Source organism: Thunnus albacares, chromosome 12 (genome assembly GCF_914725855.1).
Source record: "Thunnus albacares chromosome 12, fThuAlb1.1, whole genome shotgun sequence".
Taxonomy (NCBI): Eukaryota; Metazoa; Chordata; class Actinopteri; order Scombriformes; family Scombridae; genus Thunnus; species Thunnus albacares.
The window spans coordinates 1,151,456-1,174,054 of NC_058117.1; the positions used below are offsets into that span (position 1 = coordinate 1,151,456).

At 38.6% G+C, this 22,599-nt stretch overlaps 1 protein-coding gene across 3 annotated transcripts in view; it reads left to right on the forward strand.

Moving 5' to 3' along the window:
• Positions 1–16,486, forward strand: part of LOC122993943 (disks large-associated protein 1-like) — a 75,190-nt gene extending 58,704 nt beyond the window's left edge. The window contains exons 8-13 of one of the 3 annotated variants that reach the window (XM_044368403.1): positions 1,600–1,645; positions 3,604–3,885; positions 5,419–5,551; positions 6,309–6,400; positions 8,309–8,461; positions 14,255–16,486. In XM_044368403.1, the coding sequence (XP_044224338.1) occupies positions 1,600–1,645; positions 3,604–3,885; positions 5,419–5,551; positions 6,309–6,400; positions 8,309–8,461; positions 14,255–14,479 (931 nt within the window). In that variant the 3' untranslated portion in view covers positions 14,480–16,486. Of the gene's footprint in view, positions 1–1,599; positions 1,646–3,603; positions 3,886–5,418; positions 5,552–6,308; positions 6,401–8,308; positions 8,674–12,147; positions 14,228–14,254 lie in introns of those variants that run through there. The other 2 variants (XM_044368402.1, XM_044368401.1) reach the window with 2 other exon arrangements.
• The last annotated feature ends 6,113 nt before the right edge of the window (positions 16,487–22,599 follow it).

A 22,599-nucleotide genomic window follows, 5' to 3' on the forward strand; every position in this document is an offset into this window, starting at 1 on the left:
AATTATCTAGGCACACCCCATCTGTTCTTCTCCCCTCATCTCAGTTGCAAGTCGCTCCCACCCTAACCCCTCTTTTTTCATCAACCATCCTCTCTCCTCCGTTTTAACACAGGAACAGGGAGCTCTATCCAGGCGATGGACTGGAGAGACAGTTCCCCCACTCAGAGTCTCAACCTCTCCCCCCTGTTCCCTCCTACCTCCCTACTGTTGGCAGTCGTCGTCCAGTTGACATGCCATATATCCATCATCGTCCCTCAACCCTCCATTCTATGTTCCTCAACTCTCACACCTCACCCCTTTCCTCCCCCCATCACTTCATCCCTCCATCCCTAATCCTTCATCAGGTTCTCCAACCCATCCATCAACATACCAGCTCTCTTTCATTATCTCAATTAAACTATTGAAATCTAATGTTCTCGGTGTGGTCTAAGTTAGTGAAATTGTTATTGCTATATAGTATTTATGAGTCATGTCAAATTTCATACTCATTCCATTTTCTGACAACCGAGAAATATGTAAAGTAGTAAAACTTTATTGTGACTTTGGCTTCATTAAAACGCACATTAGATCACAGAGAGTAGGAGGAGACAGAATGGAGTTTAATGGGCTGTTCTTTCTCTTTGCAGTGTATGTGTGTAGAGACAGAAAGAAACAAATTAAATGTATCGTTAAAATTATTTCAAGTTATTTGCTAATAAATATAAGCATTTATATGCTTTCACTAGTGAATTTCATGCTTCAGAGTCACTGCTCTGGTAAAAATAAACCTGGCGTGTAAAGATAGCAGAGCAGGGAGAAGAGATGTGTGGGAGCTGCTGGTGAGATGCTCAGGGCACAGAACTGGTGAATACACACACACTCACACACACATCGACTACAATGGGAGTAGATTGTCTCCGCAGCTGTGTTGGAACCTTTTTGCAACACAGACTGATGCGGTATACATTGGCCGCAACTCTCCCTAATCTCATGCTTGAACATGTAAACTGAGTTTGATTCTCAGATGGTGAATATGACATGTATCTGACATGATTTTATTGGTCAAAACCCTCTTTATGCATATGTGAATCAACTGCCAATAATGTGGTTCTGAAGTTTTTTAATGTGCTCATATTCAAGCTTCAAATGCTCATTATAAAATCTATTTTGCTCTATGTGTTAAAAAGCCAAACAGATATTTGTGCCTGTATGAAAAGGCGTAAGGTATTGAAGGGATGTACTCTGTCATGGGTTGAGTCTACCCTATTGGCTTGATTGTTTGAAATGCACCGTGTAGTAATTTGACAAAATCATCTAAATTTAAGGTCCACCTACTAACTTTTTTCCTGGAGGTATCAACCATATTTCACCATCCTCATCGACGGACGGAGTTTGCTCAGTTGTCCTGGAAACAGTAATTTTTTTCAACCAGTGGTATGAGTATAATCTTTTTCATAGTGGAATTCATATGAAACAATCTTGTGCAAGTGGTGATATCAGTGGTCATGATACTCAGCTGTTATCAACATAACCACTAATGAGAAGTGATGCCTGGGAGCAGAAATGGAGAAATCTTGGGGTGTGTGTCATATTTATGGTTTGTTTCCCTCTGGTGGTCAGGTATCGTCGGTTCCAGCGCTCCAACAGTGTGACAGCAGCTGTACAGGTAAACTTTCACTACTGCTAATTTTTTATGGAGCTACTCAGCTAAAATCATTACCTCCACCATGGCACTTATGTTTTGCCCCTGTCTGTCCACTGTTTATTAGTTTACCTCTTAAAATCCACTGGGTCGCTGGCAACCCGCTTAAGCCAGTTGTAAGCGGTAGCATCATGCAGTAATGAGTAAAAGCAATTGGCACAATTAGGCCAATTGGAGATGATTGGAGAGGTTTGGGGACATCAGTGACACCACAAACTAAAAACTCCCTAGCTCCCATAAGGTTAGGCCTAGAGGTCTGGAATTTTATACAGGTTGACAAAATGTAGAAGGTATATAGTGTACTGCCTAGTTCTTGCATAAAGCATAATTCTTGTTATTCAAATATGACTCATGCTAGACAAGGACCAAAAACACTTTTTTGAGCCTTATTTGAACTGATGTAGTTTCGTTTGTGTTTTAGCCACATGCTAAAAAAGCACATTTCCAGAAACTAGAAGATGTCACTTGTCAAATGAAGCCTAATACATGCATCGTGGCCTTACAGTTCTTCTGTTATAAGCTTTTCCATTTGGGTATGCCAAATAGGCAAAAATTCTATAAATAGGGTGGATGTTAAGGGGTTAAAGGTCCAATAAATGACATTGAGCTTCACTGGATGTCAGCAAACAACTATTTGCTATGTAAAGATACAGTGGAATAATGGTGACCTGACCAGCGAATGAAGTCACACTCCCTCTGTGTGTGTTGTTATCATGGATGTATTATAAGAGCTGGATACCGGACTAAAAATGGCGCCCATTCAGTCCTATAGGAATTGCTCGCCTGGTGCATACACCAAAAAAAGTTTCTAGCTTCCTTGCTTCCACGTTGTGTAGCCCACTGAATATGCGCAGTAGTGTTTCCCCCGCTGGCCCTGCCCGCGAGTTACTGCTCGGCCCATAGACTTTACATTGTGATGACATCACGGATTTTTAATTCGCTTTTCTTGGCTTGAGGAAAGCTTTACAAATATAAAACCTCCATGGATCAAAAGTTCATAATAGAATGAGTCATAATTGACATTTGCAGTTTGAGGCGTCCTGTCAACAGTTTTACAGACGTCTCTTTTATAATGGTGGTCTATGGGGAAAATGCTTTTTGGGCCGCAGAGGGATTTTTCGCTGCAATACCGCGAGTGGCCACTGGGAAAAATTGGCTGCAATGCTGAGCGGCGGCACTCTACCCAGCTCTTATTATACATCCATGGTTGTTATCCAAGCTTCTGTTTTGTTTTGGTAGCTGCACATTAGTGCATGTGCACGTACATGCCAGTATATGTGTGCGTGCGTGTTAGTGCATGTGCATGTGCATGTTAGTGCATGTGAGTCCCTCCGTGTCCTCTATGTCCATTTCCAAGATGGCGGCTGCGTCACAAACTTTCTCAAATTACAGCTAAACAGTACACCAAAATATGTTTCTGAAAACATTTGTGGCAATGCACAAATAAGCAATGCATTAACAGAATCTTGATCCATATTTGATCAGCACTGCCTAGTTTGACAGTTTGATCTGAGTTTCGTGAGTTGTGTTCTCTTTTTTTCCAACTTTATTGAGTAAATGACACACATTTTGTTTTGGTCTGTGAGGTGCACCTCAGGTCTTCTATTTTTTTATATTTCTCTTCTTGGCCAGATGATACTTTACAGTTCACTCTATCTGTCTGCCTCAAAAAACATTTTTCTCCAAGCAACATGATCAGAGACCACTTGGAATACCTGGGTATTAATCATACTGATACACAGAAGAGAGACCCAAAACAATACAATCTGACCATCTTTGATCATCATCATCTAGGATCATTTGGAAGGGAGTGGACCTGTGAAGACCGTTAGTGGTCAGATATGAACTTAACAGACCCTCACCATTCGAAAACCATCCATTCATTCAGTCAGTCATTAAAATGTTTTAATTGTCACATCCAGGCAGATCTGGACATGCCAGACCTGCTGGACACTCCCCTAAACTCTCCGGACACTGACATGGAAGTCCTGTCATCTGGTGCCCTTTCTCGACAATACTCCCGTGATGCCGCCACCTCCACCGTCAGCATCCAGGGCTCAGGGAACCACTACCACGCCTGTGCCTCTGATGAATATGAAGATGTGGGCTTTGACCCGTCGATCCTCCCCCCTCCAGACCCTTGGATAGACAGCGTCACTGATGACTCACTTGATGTCAACTTCAATAGCTCAGCTATTCTGGAGGTATGTGGGAGCTGAGTCAGTGGTGTAAAGAGATAAGACAAGATAACAAACTGTAGTCATGACAGAATGATCTCATTCAGTAATTCATTTTCCTGATGTTAAATCTTTGTTATTTAATGTAAACACTTTCTATAGATATTTCACAATAAAAGCCTTTGAAGAAGGGAAATGAACAACTGCAAGGCTTTTATTGTAAAATATATGAGAAAAGTTACAGTTAAAGTACAACAAGCAGTGAACAGGAAAGAGGAGGATTGGAAAACAAAGTGGTTTCCTCAGTTCAGTGGAATCAGAGATAGAGGTCTGTCTCTAACAATCACCTGTCTCAGATAAAGGTCTGGTTCTCTCTTCAATAGAGGTCAATAAGGGCTACATTTACTCAAGTTAATTATCTCCATATATTCTATTACATCTACAGCTGTATTTATTATGCACTCTTTCTACTCCCAAGTGGTCAAAAACTGCTCAGTTCAGCACCAAGGAGCTTAAGCCCAAACAGAAATGTTGCATGAGCTCTGCATTCCCTTGAGCATCCAACCACTCAATGCACAGGATCCTATGAGAGTTTGAGGACTGTTACATATCATGTACAGTAAGGGTGCAACGGGTCACAAAACTCACGGTTCGGAACGTATCACAGACTTGAGTCACGGATCGGATCATTTATCGGATCAGCAAAAAAAAAAACAAAAAAAAAAATTTGTTTTCTATATATTCTGTAAAACACTTACAGCAAGGAACGTTTGCTCTTCTTCCTGTAAACATGGTCGTGAATGAAACAACAGCCTGTGTCCACATCATCAAAAATTGATGATAAATTACAAACATGAACACACGTCTTTTGTCCTGCAGCTTAGTGTGTTGAACGAGCCACCAAACAAACACACTAACTAACGTTAGTTAGCAGCTACGTAGCTAATTAGCTGCTCAGCTACAGCACATTAAACAGCATGTAAAAATCCCTGCAGATGTCACTTCGGACCTGTTAGATGCTGGTTTGGTCGTTGCTCTTCAGAATCCCTGTTAGGGACACGCTGTCTGTCCATGATTTGTACTTACAGCAGTTTGTTTACTTTGTCTTAAATGAGACATTAAATTTTGCAATTAATCCGCAGTTCACATGCATGCGTGATCTGTAGGGATCACGGATCAACTACAATTCATTGCATCACTAATGTACAGTAACAGTCAAAAGTTTGGACACACCTTCCAATTCCCTTGAATGAGAAAGGTGTGTGAAATTGTGGACATTGCCATCAGCCTCAGCTCTACTTTGTGTTTACTGCTAATTAGCACATGTTAGTATGCTAACATGCTTAACTAAGATGGTGACCTTACACCTGCTAAACATCAACATGTTACCGTTGTCACAGTGAGCATGTTAGCACTTGAAGCACCGCTGTGCCCATGTAGCTTCACAGAGCCGCTAGCACGGCTATGGACTCTTGGTCTTGTTTCCACATTGTTGGCTTTGTTACATTAGAGGAAGTTAATATACAGACTACTTTGTGAATTACCTTGTTTGAATGGCAGGTGGTGCAGAGGTCAGTGTGTCAGAGAGATGGACGCTGGTTTCTGAAACTGCTGCAGGCCGAGACAGACCGCATGGAGGGCTGGTGTCGACAGATGGAGCTGGACCAGCAGGAGAATGACCTGCCTGAGGACAGTATGTCTTTAAGTATGGTTGTTGTCTAATTTTCAAGTACATATGTGACTATGTCGGAATGTCAGTTGCCTAGCATGATGTGGTCATGATTTAAAACATATAATTGCACCAAAGAGCCTCTTTTACACACTGCACTGTACATCAGCACATGAAGATACCACATCCTTGATGAGCACATGTGTATTAGGGGTGTGCCTGAATACAAATACATTATTCACATACAAATAGTGGGTTTTTTATGAACATTTATTTCGTACAAATATTTTTAAAATCATTTGTTTTTGGGAAGAAAAAAACATGTCAAATACCAGCACGCAGGTCGGTTACATCGCTATTGAAGTTCTTCTCTACACATTACATGTTGTGCTGTTTCTGTGTTATGGGTGTATAAATAAGTAGAGGTCTGCCTGCATAATGGTGACACACTTAGTTTTAGCTCAGTAGTCAGCGCAGTCGTCTATGATCTGGGAGACTTGAGTTCGAGACCTGGTGTGGGGACCTCCTTCGTAAGATAGTTTATTCATAAACACTTATTTTAACACTTTAGTATCCTAAAATTAAAAGCGCAATTAAACGTATTTCATCTTTTTCGAATACAAATACAAATATAAATAATTTTGTTGCCTCAACAAATATAGATACAAATACTGGGCTCTCTGCACATCCCTAATGCGTATAGAACAGTATGCTATATATTTTCTCAAGAACAGATGGATGTAGTTTAGTCTCTCTCTAATTTGTGTGTCTATGTTTGTAGTTCTTGGGAAGATGAGGAGCGCTATAGGAAGTGCTCAGCTTCTGATGTCCCAGAAGTTTCAACAATTCAGGGAGCTGTGTGAGGAGAACCTGGTGAGTATGAAAAAACTTTAATCACACTTCACACTGAGAACATTTAGAACATGGCCCTAACTTCTTTGTGTCAAAGTTGAAATCACTTTAAAAACATGTTACACATTTCATTTTCTGCATGCTTTAGGAATTGATTTCCAGACATAGTCCTGTCTTTGAATTACTCCAGGTGCCCTCTATGCACTTCTCAATGTTTCACTAGCTCTTTTCTCCTCAACTTTATGTGTCGTCTTTCCTTTTTTAATGGCCTCATAGCTACATATGTTTCTAATAAGGCAGTGTTTAGCTTCTACAAATGCCATACTAAATGCACCTTTGTATCACCAGTATAATTAATGCCACACTGAATTTGAGTCATTTTATTAACTTAAATTAGAAAGTGTAGCTGCTATTGTCCTATTCCCACTAACCTAGATGTCATAGATTCATCTAGCTGCCAGGTTGTAAATATTTCCACCCAACCAGCAAGGGAGAGAGGTTTTCCATGGTGCTTGTAAGGGATAATATTTAGAACAATATATTAAATAGAATAAATACAATAATAGCATTGTCATCCTCTATATTTCTCTAGTTCTAAATGTATTACTGTACTCATAACACATATTTTGATCAATTGAATGTAATAAAATTATCAGTATAACATGATAAATTGTGCTAAAGCATAGTTTAGATCAGGGGTTCTCAACCTTTTGTAACTTAAGGCCCACTTCTGATTGTTAAAAAAAATTCAGAGGACCACCTTCCCAAATAAATAAAAAAAAAAAAAAAACATGACAAAAAAAAAACAGGCTGTAAATATGTGTTATGCCACTGTCAGCTGTAATGATAAAAATAAATATTCTTCTTACCCTCAGTGAGACACTTGGGCTTCCTTCTGAGAAATAATGAGATCAAGTCATGGTGGGATGGCTGAGAGGCTGATGTACAGAGTAGCATTCCAAGTTGCTTTCACTTTGTTCCTTGCCTTCGATTTTGTGACAGTCACAATGGAAACCCCTGACTCACATAAATAGGTGGTGGTGAAAGGCAATGGAAATTTGATTGCCCATTTTGACAGAGAGGGATATTGACTGGCAGCCAGTATCCAGAATGAAGCAAGATCACCTTGTGTGAGCTGAAGCTTCAGGCTGCTGTCTGCTGATAGCTCCATCAGTTCATTTTCTAACACAGTGGACAGACCCATGTCTTCTGAAGCAAGATCCACAGAGAAAGCTAGCTAGCTAATAGTAGCAAAACACGCTTGTCTCTACCTAATGATGTGTTGTGGCTTAGTGATATTAAAACGTGACTAGTCATTGAAATTATGCATTTCAATTTGATATGTTTTATTTATGCAAATTCTTGAGCACATTTAAATATAAAAAACTAGCTTTGTAAAACTTGTAAATTACCAGAAAAAATAATTTTAACCATTTTGCATTATCACTGCCACCACAGCTCACTAGATGGTGCTCTGAAGCCCACCACTGGTTGAGAATGACTGGTTTAGATGAATAATGGTTGATAATGCCTGAGCAGAGCTCAAACTACATATACAGTAGATGTCCTCTGGTGAATTCTTGTCTTATACCTCAAGAAATAGCTGATTTAACTCTGTGATTTATTATATATTGTGATAATTCAGGTAGGACTGTATGTGATCTCCTATCACTGAGGATAAAAACTATTTCCCAAGACTATTAACCACACCCTTCAAAGACAAGACAAAATTGCTGAAATACATCTGATTGTGATATATCAAAAGTCTCATATATCTTTTAGATATTTTTATCATGCTTGTAAAGCATTTTGAGCTGCTCAGAAAATAAATTTGACCATGACCTAATGTGTAAAACTACTGTTATTTCCCCACTTCCTTCTCTTTCATCTTAAATAAAATCTATCATCCACCATCTCCACCTGTCATAGAACCCCAACGCCCACCCTCGTCCTGTGGCCTCAGACCTGGCTGGTTTTTGGGATATGCTTCAGCTGTCAATTGAGAACATAAGCCTCAAGTTTGATGAGCTTCACCAGATCAGAGCCAACAATTGGAGACCCCTGGACCCCCCGGAGAGAAAGGTACACAGACATAAGCCTCTGGTATGCCACCAGGCTAGCTGTTGTGATGTTTAATTTCTTTCACTCCTTAGCTTTGTGACTCATTATATGAATGTCTCATTTGGCAACAAAAGACTGTTGTTTAGTGTCATATCATTGCTGATGGCATGATCACTGCTGAGTTCATATATTTGAAGCAACACACTGACAGACATAAAGGGGGCACTGCATCATATGTGTAGGACTAGATTTTTCATACAGACTCAGTACTATCGATGGCTCTGGTTGCGAGGATGTCAGACTACCTGGTGATGTTAACCTGGGTCCACTAAAGTCATTTGAATATTTGAAAGATGGTCAGGTCCCAAACATGCTCCACGCAAGTATGCAAAGGCACACTCTTCAAGCTACGCAAGATCGGTCATATGCTGCTGCATTCTAGAGTGTGTCACCTGAAAATTCTTAACACAATGCAAGCTTGAACTACAGTCCAACTGTTGCAACTAGGATTGCTTCAAAACATGAACAAGAAAAGCCCCTTTCGTTTGGGTTCACTTCTGCTCAAAAGAGTCATGCTGAGCACTTTGATGAAACTCTAGCTGAACTTTGTCACCTCTTCATTCAGACAGAAATTGTCTGCACAATTCAAAGGTTGCGCATTGCATCCTCCGTGTTTTCTTTTTTAAAATTTCTTTCATGCAGCAAGTACAGCAATACACATTCCTCCACAGGTGCCATGTTTAGTCACTACTGTGGTCATGGAAGCACTCTGATTACAGTAGCTTTAAGTAGTCCATGAGGCCCTAAATTGATCACCTCCACCAGTGCTTGAGTGCACGTTATGATTCACCAGGGTTGTATGTTTGTGCTGTCTGGGCCAGACGTTGACATTTGCTTTTGTGTACTTGTGTGGAGCAAGGACCTAAGAGAGCACACCACAAGGTCATATTGTGTCAACTTCAAGTCTCATCCCTGGCACCTTGAAGCTCTTTCATAATTTTAGTGCTGTCACACTGGAGATTCTAAGATGATAAGTCTTCTCCTTGGTTGTTTGGAGTGCAGGTGATGATGCTAAGTCTCACAGTGATGACAGTGATCATTCAGAACGATACATTCACAATGCCACCTTTAAAGGATAATTCTGGTGATATTCTATATTTTATTTAATGTATTTCTTATTGTCAAATCTCATGTGCAGACTCAAACAATTAATTGACAACAAGTATTGTGTATGTATCCAAAGCCTGATATATCTTATTCCTCTGTCCATTGTTGAACTATTAAAAACACATCAATGAGTCACACTGTTGCACTGGGTGACATGTTTCATGTTTACTCAAACAGAGAAGAACACACAATACATGTCATTTTGACTCAATCCCACATAAAGGTATGGAAATCAGAAAGTATTGAGAGACAGACTAACACATTTTTGGGTGTGGTCTTTTCATGGAATTTGTTGACAATAAGAAAAATATAGAATAATGCTAACCTTAGGGTGGTTTGGGAGTGAATCAGTGACTACGTTTACACGCACACTAATATTCCACTATTATTCCAAATATGACAATATTCTAAATTTGATATGGGTCATGTAAACAGCATATTCTGTTTGGATATTCCAAATTAGCATTTTTGATTAAGACATGGGATATGCCAATATTATTTGGGTTTTAAGAGCATTCTTTTGACATGTATACAGCGCATTCAGAATATCCGTCTCAATTGGGGTTTTTACTGCAGGTTGTGACATACGTACTCTTGCCTGTTTACGGTCAGCTCTGTGCATTGTAAACACACCAACTAGCCAACAGTTTGCAAGGCTGAGAAAGAGATGTATGAGAGGCTGGTTGTGTAACAGCTTGATCCCACTGGGCGCGTCTGCGTCATGTTCTGGCTCTGACGCGGCCGCCTGAGCTGATAGCTGTCACTCTAGTAAATGCATGTGATCCCACCAGATTCACCGCAGTGCATTTCAGAAGCATCCCAGAAGCGGCTCTTCCCTCCACTCCGCTGAACATACACGCCCAGTCTATTTTTGATGGAAGCTGTGTCAAGCTGCACAAAGCAGAAACAGCAATTTTCAAAATAAAACATTTCGTGCAGACTCTCGATCGTATATCAACAATAACACAATTAAAACAGACAAATAAAGAAACCATTTAACTACGTAGCCTACCTACCCATAGTAAAAGGCGATTAGCTTTACTGCAGTCAAAACGCTCCGCTTCTGAAACGCTCTCGGTGGGGGAGGACGCCGTTTGGAGGACAGAAGAAAACCACATCGGAGCCAGAACATGACGCGTACAAACCTGGTGGGATCCAGGCATAACCAAGCCCCAAGGAATGGCACCAGTCTTTGCAGCCAATTCAACATAGCGACCAAACCGTGTAATTACATCACGTGATGCTATTGGGCCCAAAAAGACTTTTTCACATAGACTTATATTTTGAAAGAAAAGTCTGTAAGTCAGTGGATACATTTTTTTGAGTGTCACAACCCCCTGTGAAATGACTTGTTTCACTATCAGAATTTGATCCATTCGATCTGATTTTGAGAAGTCTAGAAGAGACGCATGATTGAATCATTTTATCCCCATTTAAGTTAGCCGGCTAAACTGGAAGTTAACAGTCTTGGCCAGCGGAAGTCTCTACTGAGCATGCTCCACTGTGCCCATTGAGTGTGCACAGTATGTTTTCATCTGGGTATTTCTTTAAAGCGGGAAGTGGGTTTTTTGGCTTCATGCGCCACTGAGCAACTTTCATAAGAATGAATAGGGCCCCGTCTCTGACACTGCATCCAGTTCTCTTTATACATCCATGGGCATAACGCACCCCTGCGCAGGCGAAATGACATGCTGGAGCAGGAAGGCAGATAGATGAGAGGAATTAGAGGAGAGTAGAGAGTTGTTCAGGGTGGGCTGGAAAAACAGAGCGCGCCTTCTCCACAACAGGGATGAAGGGGAATGGTTATTATCCTGACATGCAGCCATGGACTGACGGTGACAACTTGGTGTTATGCACCAAAAACACTCAGCAGTCTAGTAAACATCATGGGACGACCTAGGTACTGGCTGTGCCTGTAACTATAAATGTATAATATCAGTCATATCAATATCACTTATAAAGATCAGGCAGCAGCTCACTAATGTTTTTCCCCTCACTGGTTTACTTCACCGCCTTGCTCAGCACCCACCCCAATCCTGTTATTGGGCTGACAGTGGCTGGTATGAACATTTTGACATATCGCTCTCATGTATTCATCACTTTTGCTCATGTCACACAGCTGTTTTGATTAAAAGCATGGGCGCATGTAAACACCAGAAAGTATTAGATCACATCCCATATAAACAGTTGACCCAAAACCTTCAATCAAATGATTTCAATCAGAATGAAAAAAAGTGTGCATGTAACCGCAGCTTGTGAAAAGAGCATTATTTTTAATCTTAGCTGTTTGTCACTGGTGATGGTAGTTAGTGTGCCGCTGGGTTTTCTGATTTGGTCTCCCTCTGTACAGTATATCTTGATATGGATCTGGACCTCTCTGTATGTGTAAATCTTTATCAGATCTCTTGAGCCTGATCTGTTGCTCCCCCTCCGCAGTATCTGTTGTGGCTTTGCATCATTTTGACTGTTGACTCTGATGGCTTCCTCATTTGCTCTCATTATTGTCTTTTTTTCTTTCTTGTGCTTCTTTGTGTTGACAGTGAAGGCGCTTGCAAACAGCCATGCATCAATCAGCATAACTGCAATGCCAACAACACCAAAAGGCCTTGACCACTCTGGGCCTCCGTAGATCCATCATGTCTGTCTTTCCATCCATCTGTCCATGCTTCCTTCTGCCCTTCCTTCCTTCTGCCACCTGCAGTCGCCTAACCATGTGTGGCTTTTTGTTTTGTGTGTTGTAGTGTCAAGATGGATGGACAGGAGAAAGAGTGGTTAATATTCCTTCTCCACAAATACATTTTACAGTATGGAGCACACTGTTTACACAGCAGTTTCACAAGGGATAAATTAGAATGACATGCATAAACTCCAACTATAAAACACCAAAAGAAGAAGGAATTAGGAGGCAAATAACACCAAATAACACTAGTAAAAAGACAAGTATAATGAGAAACATGCAATAATGTAATATTACAAGAGATTTATTACAAGATAGGGAAAATGCAAGCCTAACTTATTCACCCTCATGCTGGACTATCATATGTTTGGGATGCTGCAAAGGTCAGAATGGTTTCTGCCTGCAGAGAGGATGCAGTACAGCACAGTTAAGTGTGCCCAACTGAACTATGGAAATGCACTATTAGTCTTTAGTCTGGTCAGTGGATTGCCACAAGGATCTTCCCAGACCGTCTCAAAGTGAGTTTAGAGTCATGTGTGGTCAAAAGTTTGGGAATTTCAATGGCATGACCACTACAGAATGTGATTTCAGTCATTTCAAAGTCAGCAATAAATAAGTATATAATGAAATAAATTATATTGTTTTACATGGAGCTAGTGTAGGGAAGCATTCCTAAGTAGCTGCAATCTACAGATGCTCTGTTGGTTTAAACAGGTACACAGATGACTACAGTAGTTGCGGGAGGAAACATATATGACTAAACAACAGATGTAACATGCCGGACAAGTTTGGTCACAGGTGGTTCAGGGTCTTCTGTATAATTACTTATCATTGTATCATCAACACTATACTCACAATTGAATAGCTGAGATCTGAGAACATGGCAACGATCACTAAAAGGAAGTCAGATGGGGCAAGAAACAGTCAGATGAGGTTAGGTTATAAAAAACCAACAGGTTAGTCAAAATTTTTTAGAAGAGACAACAAGGGCGATCTGTAAAATTATCACCCAAACTATCCAGTGTAAATAAACGTCACAGTTTACAGACCCACTTGTTGCTTCAACTTTGACCTACTGTACTTACTGTAGTTGAACGCACACAGTTTTCTTTTGCAGTGAATGAATATTAGCAACATTTAAGTTGTGCTCACTTTGTCGCTTGACTTTGTTGTAGCAATGTCACCATGTTCCCAGATCTTAGCTATTACCTCTGAGTACAATGGTATCATTTCAATGAGAGAAATGATGGACAAAACTATGAAAATAAGACTGAAGAAGTAATAAACCAAAATTATACTTTTAGGACACATGTGGTGTCATTAGAATGATAGAGTATTCTGTCACCTACGCAACAGTGAAAACTGATGCCATGTCTATTTATGTAGACATGTAATGGGTGAAATGACCTATGAATTAGAATACTAAAATACTTGCCATGCATGTATATGAAAACATCACTGTACAAGGTCGTGTCACACACATATCCACATTTGAAAGTTATGTAGCTACAGTACCTATGTTTTTAGCTGTTCCAACGCAAAAAGATTGTTGTACAGCAAAGAACAGTTTATAATAGAAAAAATGGCGACAATTCTGTTATTTGACAAATGTGTAAATCAACAAACACTATGTAGGGAAAAAAAATCCATGATTCCATAATAACAGCATGTAAAATAGCTGCAGTATTATTTTGTGTGATGTGGTGTCTTGAAAAATGTAGATAATCAAAAACAGAATTATACAGAATGTCTAATTCATCTTACTTCTTTATTTATTACACATAAAACAAATCTCTACTGTGTTAATGATGGCAGTTACAGTGGGGTACATACACACATACAAACAGACAGACACACACACACACACACACACACACACACACACACACAAATACATGTTTGTCTTCTTCCTGAAATGTCCCCCCCAACTCCCCTCCCTCCGCCCCTACCCAAACATCCTCTCCCACCAGGAGAGGCGGCTCCCACCTCCAGTGCCAAAAAAGCCACCCAAGGGCCCCCACCACCACCCCCCTCTGGCCAGAGATCGCTCACTGGAGAGTTCAGAGAAGCAGCGGCAGGAGGCCAGGAAGCGCCTGATGGCCGCCAAGAGAGCTGCATCCGTACGACAAAACTCAGCCACGGAGAGTGCTGACAGCATCGAAATCTACATCCCTGAGGCTCAGACAAGGCTATGAGGATATTACCAGGGACATACACAGGGTTGCCATGCAGTACACATAGACACACCATACACAAAAACGCGTGATTGTCCACACCTAGCATTGAATTCCAAGACCCACAAGAGCCTATGTAAGTGTGCAGGCAGCAGACCATGAGCTGTAAGATCTGTCCAAACCTCTAAGAATGCATCAAGACTTTACAGTGTAGACCCATGACTCATGCAGCATACCTGTAATGTTGGTACGATGCCTTTACATTACTTAAGGCCAACTCCGAGACCTCAACTGTCATTTTTATGAAGCCACAGCAGCTATGTTACACTGGGGTGTAACATACCGGGATGGGGTACATCTGCTACTGTTGCACATGTAGCAGGTGTACCCCACCATCAGGTGTCAAAAAGAGAAAAAAAATCACATTCTAAATTGAGCTGAAGTAAAACAAATGATCTTGTTTCAAGCACTCTAAATTTCCATTTTCCCAAGAGCACTGATTGGTCAGGGTTAAGACCTGCATATGCCTGAAACAAGAGGCTTGTTGAGTCATCTAACAGAATCTGAAACCCTCTTTGTCATGAATAAATGTAGGGAGGGGTTCTGCATCCAAGAGTTTTTTGCCATGCTAGCGGGATGGCTCTATGGATTGTAATGTCGGTCAGTCTACCACTTTTGTCCAGACTGTATTATCTCGACAATTATCAGATGTATTACCATGAAACTTACAAGATATATTCAAGGTCCCTTGAGGATATGTTCTAAGCACTTTTGTGATCCTCTGACCTTTCCTTTAGTACCACCAATAGGTCAAAGTTTTAACTTACACTGGGATATACTGAATGCCAACATCTACTTGATGGATTTGCACAAAATGCAGTACAGACTTTGGTGATTCTTTGGCTATTGTGAAATAACCACACACATTGATGTTCCCTGGAGGATGAATTGTAATAACTTGGAGCCATCACCTGCAAAACTAATGACATGCCCATCAGCAGATGTCAACTGCAGTCTCAGCCTTAAAAGTTTGGACAGATCAAAAAAGACTTAGTCTAGCCTTTGGTAGATGTTGAAGGCGCTGGATGTGTTGTCTTTTGGTCTGTGGGTCTGTGGGACTTTACACCCACATACATTCATAACCCTGCTATGTCACATGCAGGATCACACTCACACATGCACATCAGTATCCACATATTTCTTTCAGGTCTTGTGGCTGTATGAACACTGCAGGTTGTTGTAATATAAAAACAGTGTCTCTCTCTTCTTATTGGTGAAGAGAATGCCATGATCACTGTTTCTCTCTCATCTTCCTCCCTGTGTCCACACTACATTAGTTCTTTATGGAACTTAGGAACTTCATGTATTGATTGACTGGTATTTTCTTCCTCTATGGTGATCCCTCTTAAAAACGGGGAAATATTTTTAAAGGAATTTTTTTTTCTTACAAACTTAGTTGTGTTTTCATTGTCATCTCTTTTATTTTTGACCATTTAAACTAAACCGTATTAATATGTCACAGGGACTCTGCAGGGCACAAACAAGAGTCATCAGACTGGTTTTAACTAAGTTTTCTAAACCACTTATTCAGATTCAAAATGGGGATTTGTTTCAAAATAATGTCTCATGTGGTTGCCCTGTCTTGTATTTTAGCAATTCAGCTTTTGATGACCAAAACTACAAAAATAGAAATCAAGTTGTAACATAGAAAGCCATCAACTGAGTAATAAAGAGCTGATAATGTCAGGGGATAGTGTTATAGGGGGAAACTGCAAACAATGCCTAATAATGTGAGGGAGTGAATTGATTTGGGTGTTTGTGTAATCTTCACCTGTGCATAGGTCATATGTTTTCTCCGTCTTTGGTTTAATCTTTACATCCCCTTTTCCTTGAACTTCAAGGTGATTTGGCATTTACAGGGTACATTTACACTTAAGCAATATTCAGTGGAGATAGTGTTCAGAGATTTACTATGTAACACAAAAGCCTATAATGGTGAAACTGATGATTAATCTCATGGTGTCTCTTAAATAGCTACTCTAATTTTGCAATTGAGAAATTGAATTGATCTTTCTGATCAATGATCAATGAAAGATGTTTAAATATTTTTTATTTCTCTCTAATGTTTCCATTGGATAGACAGATGTTAAAACAAGCCATGCCAAGATTTAAACAGTTTTAAAAATCAAATTTGAAACTAGCAGTAACATATATATGATCTTCGGGATGTTTAAATCACAGCTGCAATTCTCTTTTTCTAGACAGCCATTAGACATTTTAGGACACAAAGGGCTATAAATCTGTCATTATTACTAATTCAGTGGCTGCCAAACATTGGTCTACGGGCTTCCAGTGGTCCTGGACTGTCAAAGGTCCCTGAACAATATAACAAAAGTTCATTTTTTGAAGTATGTATCAGTACGACAGATTGTCTCAATTAGACATCACGTAAGCCTTCATTCATAGCTTTTAACAGCCAATGAGATCATTTCAATCTACACTGCATCTTTGACCAGTTTTGAAATCTCACAGTTGTCATGTATGAGATACGCTGATGTTAATATCCACTATATATCACCTTTTCTACATTGCTGTGATAAGTAAAGCTTCAGGAGGCCGTTTTGAATCCAATATGCAGCTCCAGATGTTATTGAGAGGTAACTAAACTCCATTGACCGGGAGCCTGGTCACATCAAATGTTGGCGGGTGACATTCCTTCATATGTCATTGTGATTACAGGCAGTAGCACAGGTATACTATCAATGTCACCAACGAAAAATGCCATAGACCTGGATGAGCAAAATGCCATTTTGAATTTAGTAGGAAATCTTGCTGCCATAAATGCTTTTGTGACTAGACTCTTGGTTAGATAGATTCCTGAGTTGACAGAAGACCTATATGACTTCTTAGTGTATGGTGATGGTTAACCATTGCTAGTTTCTTTGTATTCTTTTAGATTTTCCAGCTTACACAGAGCCCTTCTTTGCCTCTGCATCCCGTTTGAATGAATGTGAGCTGTTAGCTGAAATGAAATGAAAGTAGACTGACCTTCTCAAAATGCAACATGTTAATGTTTGGAACTTGTCAGCACTTTTATTTAACGATTTATTTTAAAGAAAAGTTGTGGTTATTAAATTCTAGTCAGCAACTTTTTTTTCCTTCAGTTGAATAGAATTAAACTTTTAAGTTGAAAGCTGTGGTTGATCTAACAAAACTGCACACTATAATTCACATTATATAATGTAAACTGCTTATGTATTAACAAACTCATAGTACTTAAAGATTGTAGTTTATATGCATCCATGTGTTTGTATGGCTCTGGGTATGTAGGAAAATAGCTACATTAGTCCAAAAGTCTATGCACTGTCTAATTGTCTTGTACATTAGAATGCCTATAGCTGAAATGAAAATATGGCTGAATGTGTTTTTCCTCAACAAGATTCTGAAACAAGAACACAATGTAAAATCTCAATGTGTCAATCAAACAATTCATTTCTTTTTCGATTTTGTGACCATAGGTTTATGGTACAAAGGTTTATGATACAAAGGTTTATGGTCGCAAAATCGAAAAATAAATAAATTGTTTGATTTTTCAAAAGGATAAATGTGCTAAGCTTACCAAAGTAAAATTACTGGGGGAACTTTATTGTTTTAAATGGATCTGCTTAAGTTGAGGAATGTCACGGGCACTTGGTTGGCAACACACACAGGTAAAGTGTTCTGTATATTACCTTACATTCTTGAAAACATTGAAGAGTTCTGTGGGTGGATGTCTTATGCTACATTTATTGATATTATTACACTGAGTTATCTCAGCTCTTTATTGGATGTGACAATGCAATAGAAATAAATCAGCTTAAATGTATTTGTAACATTTAAACTATGCTGCTTTTACAGCAGACATCTCATTTCCATATTGCTTTGGCCACCTTAGCCTCTCCTCACTGGAAATCAAATATCAGAACGTACGGAAAAAAACAAAACGTTTTAAAAAGAGTTTTAACCATTTTCTTGATTCTGCATCTTGTGTAAAAAAATCCTGCCTTATTCTCATTTCATACTGTCACTTTAAAGGGGCATCCCACTGATTTTATAGATGGACATCAGTTTATAGTCGTAAGTACTACTCAGCCTGTGAAAATGCTTGTATAATGCAGCTCTGGAGGACCTTTGTCAAGTCAAAGAAAATGACCCTGATGATGTCATTTAAATGTCATCAGGGTTATTTAAGTGATAACAGAAAGCTTGATTGGAGGCGTGGAGTTTGAAATACTGTATGTTGGCATTTAGCAGGCACAGAGAGTCGAATGAGACAAATCAGTCAAATTGAGGTTCATTATGGGAAACGTGACTGATAAAGTCAGGATATCTGCTACTTCAATTTTAAAATGAAATCTAAAAACCCTGGAGAACTCCTTCAGTGCAAAAAACAAAAAAAACAAGTAATTAAAAATCACACCAAGCTTATTTATGAAGTTTGGATACATGACTTTCTTTGCAGAGACCATCTTCTACATTGAACACACCATAAGCAGGATTGAATTTGGTCTCAGGGGTGAATCAACACCCAGTTAGTTAATTAGATGAGAAGCTGCTGTCTTTTATTGCAACACTTTTAGGGACTTTTTATAGAATGTCATAAGATGACATTCTAAATCTATCTGGCTTTCAGGCACCACAGCTGGACCAGGGCCTGGTTTCAACAGTGACAAAGGAAACATCTTTGGGGCTAAGATGATTTTCTGAGAGGCATTCCATGTTGTTTATCTGTGATAATGCCATTTATACTACTACTTATGCCAACATTTATCATGATGACTTCCTATAAACAGTAACTGCCATTCATTTTTCCAGAGCAGAAATCTGGAAATCAAAAGTAGAATTCAAAGGATACTACAGACTCTTCTATGACTATGATGATGATGATGATAATGTGTTATTGATGGAAGTATTATGTACTTATTTTTCCTTTTTGTTAAGTTTAGTTGTGTGTGTGTGTGTGTTTGTGTGTGTGAGTGCATGTGTGCGTGTGTGTGTGTCAAGAGGTTGTAACTTTGTACAGGATCTGATTACCTCTGTGTTAAAATGATGATGATGGTGAGCCATATTTAATGTGAAATCCCCTTCTTATCAAGAGGACAGGGCCATACAGATGCTGAATGAGTATGTTGCTGCTTTTTTTTTAACCATTTACTGAATCTTTTCTTTAGTGTTCCAGTAGCAAGCTTACTGTGTGTGTGTTTGGGAGGAGCGGTAGAGCAGGAGCAACATGACAGGAGTGTGAAACGGAGGAAACAGGAAGACGCACATTGTTCTATTGTAAGCGCTGGAAGCTTCTCAAATGAAAACCTTAATGACTTTTAAGCACATTACAACAGAGCCACTGGCTTCTTAGTCGGAAATGCAAAACGAATAGCCGAACTTCAGTAGTGGAAGCTGTGATGTGAAACGTGAAACATAAATCAAAAAGATAGTAGGGCCTAAACTGTGGAAGATCAGGGCTGCTAATGCTGAAACGAAATCTTAATCAAATCATTTTCAAATCAATTGAAAATGCCTAATTACTGCCAATATTTAAATGAAAACTGAACAATATATGTATTCCAAAGGTTAACTTGGCTATAATGAAATAAAATGTGAAATGGACTAAATTTTCAAATAATATAAAAGGATGAATAAAGGGAAATACATGCAAAAAAAGCAGAGCAATGCAGCGGGAAAAAAATATTATATATTATATTGATTTTATGAACAAAAATTATAATGAATTGCAAATATAATGAATTGTGACTTTTTAACATAGGCTAAAACTATCTTGCAACTTCTACCAGTATTTTTATAGGAGTATCAGAAGTATCATCAGCTAACAAGCTAAAACTGAATTTGATTTTTGATATTAGACTTGATTTATAATTTCTAATGAAAATTAAATTAAATTTTATTTTTATGGTCATCAGCAAATTTAGGACATATTTCAAATTTGAAAAATTCCAGGCTGCAATTTCATTTAATTCATTTATTTTTTTAAATTTGAAAACAAAAATGATAAGTCCATTCCACAATTTCATTATTATTATATCACTCTGAAAATCATTTTTCAATAGTTTTAATATATATATATATATATATATATATATATATATATATATATATATATATATATATATATATATATATATATATATATATATATATATATATATATATATATATATATATATATATACACACATATATATTTAAATGTACACATATATGACAAACACACAAATGTAAAATGAAACTTCAATTTGGTTGATATGATTATTTCATTTTTTTTAAAAATTGGACTTCCACAGAGGATGACCTTGGATGGTTGCTGCTGAAACCCAAGCTGCCCTGAGTGCTTTTTTTTTTACTCAGGAAGAGATGGGAAATGTAGTCTATAAAATCAGGGTCTCCCAGACATGGTGGTCTGTGTGTGTGTGTGTGCGTGTGTGTGTGTGTGTGTGTGCGTGTGTGAGTGTGTGTGTGTCTGTTTGGTTGAGTGCATGCGTGCTTGTGAGAGCCAGTGTGCATTTCATATGTATATAAAACCATAACGGAAAATGCACTGTGTCTGTGTGTGAGAGTGTGTGTGTGAGGTCTCTATAAAGTGCTTCCTGAGTTCCTTGTTTTCTATGTCGGGCCTTTATTCAGTACAATCTAGTAGCCACATAGACTCATTCTGTACATTAATCCTCCATGCATACTTGCAACCGATCTCTTTTGTTTGTACAGGAAATGGTTGAGGGTGTTTTATGATGCATGATACGTTTTATGACACAATATTAGTACTTATGAATCTATATCTAAGTTGAAAACATGTGTTTGATTTATTTATGCTCTTATTTATTGATTTTTTAAAACTATGAGATTTTGTTGAAGTGGTCTGTCATGCTCTTCTGATCTTATGTTGTATTGTAAAGAGATGATTATCTGTCCATAACTATTGACAAACCCATAATAAAATTAGCTATCAACTCTTCTTCATGGCTGATCTCTTTATCTCTAGATCTGTTTCAGATCACATGAATCATATCTAATGGTTTGCATGGATAAGTTTAGTTTCCAGGGTGAAGTAGATATTTACTATAGACATCAAGTGGATTAAAAATAAGACAATGAAGGTCTATTTGTATAGCACCTTTCAAACACAGAGCTAATTCAATGTGCTTTATATAAGGCAGGGTGCATCAGCTCAACATTTAAAAATACAATGAAGAGGATCATAAAATTACATTAAGTGTAATAAAATTAAATTAGACAGAAAGAATAAAATTACAGGGCAGAACCAAGTTGCCCAAAATTGAATCAAGTAAATCTGTGTAAGAAGTATTAGATGGACAGATACTTTTTCCTGACCTAATATATAGAACAATAAAAATGTTTGTGTCTGTTGGTCAGTCTGTCCATCCAACACTTTGGTCTAGAGCAAAGCAACTCAACTTCTCTGGACTTTTGGTTTGGACATTCTGAGCCTGAAATGATGTTCATGATCCTTTAATAATAACACTTTGTCTACATGGGTCATAGAGTGAAAACAGCATGACAGCAGCACAGTGAAAATGATGTTTTTATCGTATATCATATGCCAACAAATGGTGAATAAAATGTCATTTGGAATGAATGATTTTATTTTAATATCGGCAACCCTGAACTTCCATATACTGTGGTGCCACCCCAAAAGGTCAACTTAGCACACATAATATATCCCAATCTTATAGATTCATGTTATCATGAATGTGTCATGCTATCATGCTACCAGGTTAGGTTCTACAGGAATGCTTGTAAATTATATTTTGTGGTGTAATGAAGATTAAAGCCTCTAAGGACTGCTGGTGGGGCTTTAGACTCTCAGTCTTATTTATTAACTGTAAAGAAGAAAAACACTTGGTCACTAAAGACAATTTATATTTATCAATCTGGAGTGACAGACTGACTTAAGTCTCTTAAGAATTCTACACCCATTCATGTTACTGTGAGAATTATTGGAATTATTCCAAAAAACAATGTTTGGTACCAATCAGTCTATCAGGCAAATATTTGACTTTCCCCCTGCACTGCTTAGATTGTAAACAAATAGCTAGAATCAGAGAGTCCTCTACATTAGGCAAAGGCAT